We start from the raw sequence: 7,500 nt of genomic DNA on the forward strand, positions 1-7,500 counted from the left end.
CGACACACACACACACACACACACACACACACACACACACACGAGCAGTCGTTCGCACGCACCTCGGTACGACGAGCCCATCCACGTCTTCAGTTGCACCTTTTGCTACCAGCTCAATCAGCGGAACACCGAACACCTGGCCTGACGGCAATGGCGTTGTTCTTTGTCCAGCCAACTGCAACGCACAGCATGAAGGCGTGCGACCGAGCTCGATGAGCAATAGCTGCTCTTTGGTGCATCAAGTTGATGCGCAACCACAACCTCGATCACACACATCGGCAGGTACACAGACACACAGACACACAGGCGCACAGACACACAGACACACACACACACACACACACACGCACCCACAGACACAGACACACACAGACACACACAGACACACATCCACACGCACCCACAGACACTGACACAGACACAGACACACACCTTTGTGTCTTTTCTGCATAGCCTTCCAACGTTCACTTTGAGTGCCTTCAATTCCCGCACCACTGCCAGCTTGAGGCGAACGTCATCCGGATCCATCTGTGCAGTTGATCCTCTGTATCATGCACACACATACACCCACTCAAACAACGACACGCCCAGCGGACGGTTCCCTCTGGCTCTTGCCTACACCGACACAGACAGACATACATACAGACAGACAGACCCAGACACCCAGACACACACCACACCACACACACACACATAGGCACACATACACGCACAGACACAAACAAATAGGCACAGACACACATACACACACACACAGACACAAACACGCACAAGGTGGTCATAAGCGGAGGTGAGTACGCCAGCATCACAAGTTTTCCCCGACATTGCGGTGACGGAGGACAAGGAGGATCAACAGACGTTCGTCATGCACCACCACCACTCACCAAGCAAGCCAGCCAGCAAACAAACAAGCAAGCGTTGCCAATCTCACAGCCCAAAACGGCAAATGCCAACGTGGGCTTACCACCAACACTAAAACGAAGCCACCCTCGCTCCCTCACAGCCACAGGGTGCGATGCGTTGTGCGCAATGGAAAGAAGGACAGGATAGAGAGGGGAGGGAGGAGGCCGAAGGTGGAAGGTGGTGTGGGTGGACGGATTGGATTGGACAGGCGGAGGGTTGTTGGGCGGTGGCCGTGTTGTGGGCCAGCGATTTTTTTTTTTCCAGTTTGGCTTCTTGTTTTCTTTCAAAAATTGTTGATGCAGATTCGATGCTCGTTTAATCGAAATCACAAGCGCAAGCAAGCGAAGTCAACTCAGTTGCGGCTCTTCTTGGACTTGTTGAGGAAGTCGGAGTGCTCGACGTAGGGGTTCTTGGAGATGGCCATGTCTGCCCACAGGTCAGGGGTCAGGTACGTGTACGTCTGGCGGATGGCCTCGAACGTTGCCTTGGCTGTTGGTGGTGATGAAAAAAAGGACAAGGGAGCAAAGGAGAGGGGGGAGAAACCACGCAGAGAGCGAGCGAGTTGGTTCGTGAGTTGCATGGCGCACAAGTGCATGAAAGTTGAAGACAACGCAGAAAGCAGATGATGCAGACAACAACACCACGGAAGAAAGAGAAAGAAGCAAGAAGAGAGAGAGAGAAAACACATGCTTGTGTGGACAGCAGTTCTCAGTAGACTGTCGTGAGAACTTGAAAGCTCATCACAAAAGCACAACTTTGTCGTGCATGAGATCAGAGAGTTGGGTTAAAGATTTGATATCATCCCAGAACTGCGACCACAGCACAAGTGAAGAAAAGCGAGAGAGAGAGAGAGAGAGAAACACCAACAAGAACGAGCAACGAGAGACGACGAGCAAAGGCCGCCAAGCATGCATGGTACGTGGCGAGGGGAAGTCAAGGGGAAACAAATACACATCAGAAAGATACAACAGCAACAAAAAAGGGCGCGTGTGCGACGAGAGCTACTGTTCTCAGTAGACTGTCGTGAGTTGGAAAGATACTCATCACAGGGTGCAACTTTGTTGCGATAAATCAGAATGAGTTGGGTTAAAATTTGGTCATCATCCCCGAAGAGAGCCCAAATCACACACACAACATGAAGAGAGAGAGAGAGAGAAGGGGGGGGGGGAGGAGGAAAAACAAAAGGGGAAAGCAGAGACGGAAGAGACGGGATCAGACACAAGAGAAGAGGAGGACACTGCTATTTCTCAGTAGACTGTCGTGAGAACTTGAAAGCTCATCACAAAAGCACAACTTTGTCGTGCATGAGATCAGAGAGTTGGGTTAAAGATTTGATATCATCCCAGAAACAGAAGAGTCCAAATAAAAAGAAAGGAAGAGAAGAGAGAAAGAGGAGACAGGGAGAGGAAAGAGGAGAGAGGAGAAGATTGGAGAGAGAACAAGTACGTGTTGTGCTGCACAGACCCGATGCAAAGAAAGCAACAGAGCTGTTGTTGCTTCGCGTGTACATTGGGTCTTGCCTCTCACCAACAACCAAACGCAAACACAAAACATCCAACGCAAGCGCACACGTGTGTCATTCAAAGGACGTACCAAAGTTGCCGAGGGTGGCGGTCTGGCCACGGGAAGCCGTGTAGCAGTCGTCGATACCGGCGAGCTGGAGCAGCTTCTTGGGGGTAGGGGCGGCAACAATACCGGCACCGCGAGGCGCGGGGATGAGACGCACAGTGACGCTACCGCAGACACCGGTGGTCTTCATGGGCACGGTGTGGGGATCACCAAGCATGTTACCCCAATAACCACGACGCACGGGGAGGAGGCTCATCTTGGCGCAGAGGAGGGCGCCACGGATGGCGCCGGCAACCTCCTTGGAGCACTTGACGCCGAGGCCAAGGTGACCGTTGCTGTCGCCGAGGGCAACAAAGGCCTTGAAGCGGGTGCGCTGACCAGCGGTGGTCTGCTTCTGCACGGGGGTGATCTTGAGGACCTCGTCCTGCAGAGAGTCGCCGAAGAAGAAGTCGATGATCTCGGGCTCCTTGATGGACAGGGAGTGCTGGTAGATCTCCTCGATGGACTTGATGCGGCGCTCCTTGACGAGGCGGCCCAGCTTGGTCACGGGCTTCCACTCCTTGCGCTCCTCGCGGCCACGGCCACCACCACGGCCACCACCACGACCGCCACCACGGCCACGGCCCTCGCCACCACGGCCCTCGCCGCGGCCGCGACCACTGCTTTCACCGGTCGGTTGCTTGTCCGCCATTGCTGCGTCAGTTGGTGTGTGCGGTTGTGTGCGTGAGTACGTGTATGAGTGTGTGTGAGACCAGAGATGAGGCACGCACGCACGCACGCACAAGACAAAAAAGAGCTCAACAACGACAACAACAACAACAACAACAAAACCATGCACCCTCCAGCGCCAGCACTGTAACCCTGCTCTTCCGCTCACGTGTTGTTGTGGTCGATGTCTTGCTTCCTTGGAAGGGAAAAAAAAGGCACTGCGGGACACTTTACACCGAGCAACTGTTCCTCAATTCATTTTACATAGAGTCGTGTACCACAGTTTGGTATTTTATGGTTTGCCACTGGCTTTCTTGCCTGTTGTGGGTAAAATACAACCACACACGCACACGCACGCACGCACACACACGCACACGTGCACTGGCTGTTCTGAATTGCCTGCTGATCTTGATCTTGCTTCCTCAACGCTCTTTGCTCTCTGCTCTTTGCTCTTTGCCCTCGTCCGCCCTCTGTAACACTTGTCTACACGCGCTTAATCTGTTGTTCTGCAAGTTGCCTTGCGGCGGCGTTTGCTGCAAGCGCAGCCTGCGTGCGCACATCGCCATGCTGTTGCTGTTGCTGCTGCTGCATCATGAAGGGTGCTACTGCCTGGTACGGTGTCTGCAAGGGCGCTGAGGATGACGCCGACGACGTTGAGGTGAGTGGCCACGATGCTGGCGGCTGGCTAGGCGCTTGCGTTCGCGCCAACGGTGTGCCCGTCGTGCGAGGTGGCGACGACACGGGTGACACAGACGCCGTGGTCATGCGAGGAACAGCAGGGCGTAGCGGATAAGGCTGGCGTTCCGGCGACATGGGCGGGGACTGGTGGCTGGAGGCCGTGCTCGAGTAGGACGGCATGCTGTGTAACCGCAAATCAGGCAGGCCTTGTGGTGTTCGCAGCACGCCAACGTGCGACACGACCACGTTTCCTTCCGCATCCACAAACGACGCCGGCTGGTGCGGGTGTCGGTGTTGGTCATCGTGGGGTGGGTTTGATAACGAAGATGTCGTCGACGATGTCCTTGTTTCAGGCATAAGCGCCGCCTCCGGCAGCCTGTCTGACTGCTGGTGCTGGTGCTGTTGTTGTTGTTGTTGTTGTTGTTGATGTTGTTGTTGTTGTTGTTGTTGTTGTTGTTGTTGTTGTTGTTGTTGTTGTTGTTGTTGTTGTTGCTGTTGTTGGTGCTGCTGTTGGTGCTGGTGCTGCTGGTGCTGCTGCTGTTGTTGTTGTTGTTGTTGGTTTGGAACAGCAAAGACGTCTGCCGGCCGCGCGTGCATGTCCTCCCCAAAGAGCGAGGCGTACAGCCCAGGCGAGTATGAGCTCACATACCGTTCCGTCCATGCCATCAGCTTCGGGCCGGTTCGCGGCGCCTGCGTTTCGTCGACCCAAGCAAACAGGTGTGCGACACGAAGGTAAGACGACAGAGCGTGCAACAATAGCAAAAAAAAAAACCCCCGGAGACAACAAACAGTAAGGCATCAATCAGCTCGGCGAATCAGATGGGTCGGGAGCAAGGGGATATTGGACAGAATACAATACAAAGACGGCACGCACACACACTCAGAGACACGGAGACAGACATACACACACACACATAGACCCCCCCCCCACACACACATATACACCACGCGTCGCACCTGGAAGACGCCCTTGCTGGACATGAGGAGAAGGATGATCTTGAGGGACTCGCGAACAACATCCTCGTGGCCGTTCTCGTACAGCGCAAGAAACGTCTGCACAACCTGCGCCCAAATCTCGTGGAAGCGATCAAGCTCGCACAGCTGCGACAGCCGCTGCCGGAACACACGGCTTAGCTGGGAACCATACGTGTCACGCAGCTCCGCCAGCGCGCGGGGGCGAATCGTGCGCAGCGTCGTGTCGTTAAGGCGCTGCAACAGCGGGATCATTACGTGCTCAATCAGATGGCCCCAGTGCTCGGGCTGCAGGTGGTCGGCGAGATGCGGGTCGCAGCACGCCTGGTGGAAGGCGTCCCTCGCCTCTTGTCGTACGCGCGTGTTCCAGCTCACGCACAGGTCCGCCAGCACCTTCATCAGGTTCTCCAGCGCATCCGTCCACAGCCGATCGGCGTCCACTGCCACTTCTCCTGCTGCTCTTCTTCTTGCGGCCTCTGCACCTGTTGCCTCGTCAGCATCGCCATGGGCACCGCCACCACCACCACTACCGTGACGTGGGTAGATGGTCCACACGGATCGGAACGCGGTGACGGCGACGGTGAGCAACGCATGCCCAACGGCATCCTCCATCTCGGCCTCGTCCCCCGTGTCGTGCACGCCGCGTGGCAGCACAGGTTTCGTGCGCGCCTCGGCGAGGGCAAGCAGCGTGCGGCCCAGTCCAGGCGCGTTGGGCCATGTCAGCTTGCCTGCAATTTGCAACAGCGTGTCAAGTGCAAGCTCGTTTGCCTCGTCCGAACCGCCGCAGCTCTCCAGCAGGTAGAACACGACGCCCCACGCGTGCTGGTCGTCCATGTACGCGCCCCGCGTCTGCACCACATCGTACAGCCCGCGCGCAATCTGCTTGAGAGCGCCCGGCGACGCGTCCACGCCGCACAGCACAGACAGCACGTCAATTGGCGAGGGTGATAGGGTGCCGCGCTGCGGCAAAAAGTGGAACACCAGGCGAATCACGCACACGGCCGTGCGCTCGGCCAGGTACGACGCGTGCACACCGGGCTCCTTCCAGTACTGCAGTGCCTCTGTGAAGTGCTGCACCACATCGTGCCACACACAGTCCACGCGGGCATGGTTGTAGATGACCACGTTCGTCAGCATCTCCAAGAAGAACACCGCCGCATCCTGCGTGTACGAGAACTTGGGCAGCGTTTTCGGCAGTAGCCGCGAGCGCGAATGCACACCGTTAGTATGGCCGTGACTATTAGTGCTGCTGTTGTTGTTGTTGCTGCTGCTGCTGCTGCTGGTGGTGGTGGTATTATCACCGCCACGGGTTTGCTTCGTGCTGCTGGCTTGATCAGCAGCATTGCTGCCACCACTGTCGTCGTTGCTGCCGTCCACGGGTGCATGAACCGCTGCATCGGCAGACTGCGAGCGCTCGGCCACCACGTTTGCTTGCACGGCGCTGCGACCCGTCCGCTCGCCACTGCCTGCTGTTGTTGCCGCTGCCGCTGCCGCTGCTGTTGTTGCATTGTCGTCCCCAGCGAGTGACGGCGGAGGGCTCGGCGTGTTGCCGTCGCTGGTGGGCGTGATGGCCGTGACGGGACCAGCAGCAGTCATGAACGTGGTGGTGGTCGTTGCTGCTGGTGCTGGTGTATTGTCATCACTTGTTGCCGCTGCTGTGGTTGAGGCTGACGGTGTGGTGTTGGTGATTGTGCTGGCGCTGCCATTGGCGCCCCCCTCCTCTGTCTTGCCTGCAGGTGGTGGTGGTGGTGGTGGGACGTTGACCTTGTCGGTGCTGGCGTGCAGCGACGACGGACACGACACCGTGGAGACAGCGTCTGCGTTCTTGCTGTCAGCATCGTCACCACCACCACCACCATCATCATCATCATCAGCAGCAGCACCGCCGTTCTCGTGCGCGCGCAGGCCCTCTTCGCGGTGCTGTGGGCTGCGGGCACAGAACGCCAGCAGCCGCACGACACTGCGCAGCTTTTCCCGCGAGAGGAATGTGGTGGACTCAAACAGGCGGTCCAGGCGTGTGCCCTCCAGCGCCTGCCGCGCTTCGTCGCACAGCTGCTGCAGCGGCGACGCCTCCTTCTGCGCGGGCGCAGACGCAAACAGGGCCGAGAAATAAGTCAGCACGGACGTGTCCGCGCGCGTGTCCTTGGGCGCGGTGGGCGACTCAAAGTAGCGCACACGCCCGCCCTCCTGCACAAAGTCGAACAGCGTCCGCAGCCCCGCTGGCAGCAGCCTGTGCCTGGCAACAGCCTGCAGCAGCACCATGGTGGCCGACCAGCCCTCGTCCATCGTGTCGCCGTACTTGATGCACAGGTCAATCACGCACGACAGACACAGCTGGGCCTTTGTGTCGTTGGCAATGGCCTGCATCAGCGCCTTGCCGTTGACGCGATCGGTGAGGTCGAGCAGGAATGTGCGCTTGCCGAGCGTCTGCACGACGTGGTCGATGGTGTCGGAGCTGCCAAACCGGCTGCACAGGCTGCCCAGCAGCAGATAGCCCTCCATCACCTGCTTCAGTACCTTCTGCTCACACATGTGCATGTGGCCAGGCAGAGCGAGAGAGGCACGGTGAATGTGTGTGTGTGTGTGTGTGTGTGTGTGTGTGTGTGTGTGTGTGGTGGTGGTAAGAAATGACCCATGCGCTTAGTCTAGCCGGATCACAGCGACGGAAGG

At 57.5% G+C, this 7,500-nt stretch overlaps 2 protein-coding genes across 2 annotated transcripts in view; both read right to left on the minus strand.

The window, feature by feature from the left end:
* Window positions 1-62: 62 nt before the first annotated feature.
* On the minus strand, window positions 63-3,394 carry PTSG_12282 (40S ribosomal protein S2). Its single transcript, XM_004993767.1, has 5 exons — window positions 3,350-3,394; window positions 2,497-3,165; window positions 965-1,392; window positions 433-615; window positions 63-175 (listed from the first exon to the last, which is right to left on the minus strand). Exons 2-3 carry the CDS (start codon window positions 3,161-3,163, stop codon window positions 1,256-1,258), a joined length of 804 nt encoding a protein of 267 aa, XP_004993824.1. The 5' UTR covers window positions 3,164-3,165; window positions 3,350-3,394; the 3' UTR covers window positions 63-175; window positions 433-615; window positions 965-1,255.
* Window positions 3,395-3,455: 61 nt separating this feature from the next.
* Window positions 3,456-7,500, minus strand: part of PTSG_05249 (uncharacterized protein) — a 10,355-nt gene continuing 6,310 nt past the window's right edge. The window contains exons 16-17 of the mRNA XM_004993768.1: window positions 4,816-7,350; window positions 3,456-4,548 (exon numbers count right to left, since the gene is read on the minus strand). Of these exons, the coding sequence (XP_004993825.1) occupies window positions 3,664-4,548; window positions 4,816-7,350 (3,420 nt within the window). The 3' untranslated portion in view covers window positions 3,456-3,663. The remainder of the gene's footprint in view (window positions 4,549-4,815; window positions 7,351-7,500) is intronic.

This window comes from Salpingoeca rosetta, assembly GCF_000188695.1.
Source record: "Salpingoeca rosetta unplaced genomic scaffold supercont1.12, whole genome shotgun sequence".
Taxonomy (NCBI): Eukaryota; class Choanoflagellata; order Craspedida; family Salpingoecidae; genus Salpingoeca; species Salpingoeca rosetta.

Coding starts and splice junctions, on each gene's coding strand:
- PTSG_12282 (XM_004993767.1), bottom strand. CDS start 3,163: ATGGCGGACAAGCAACCGACCGGTGAAAGCAGTGGTCGCGGCCGCGGC. Junction 1,393..2,496: donor CGCCACCCTCGGCAACTTTG/GTACGTCCTTTG, acceptor CACCACCAACAG/CCAAGGCAACGTTCGAGGCC.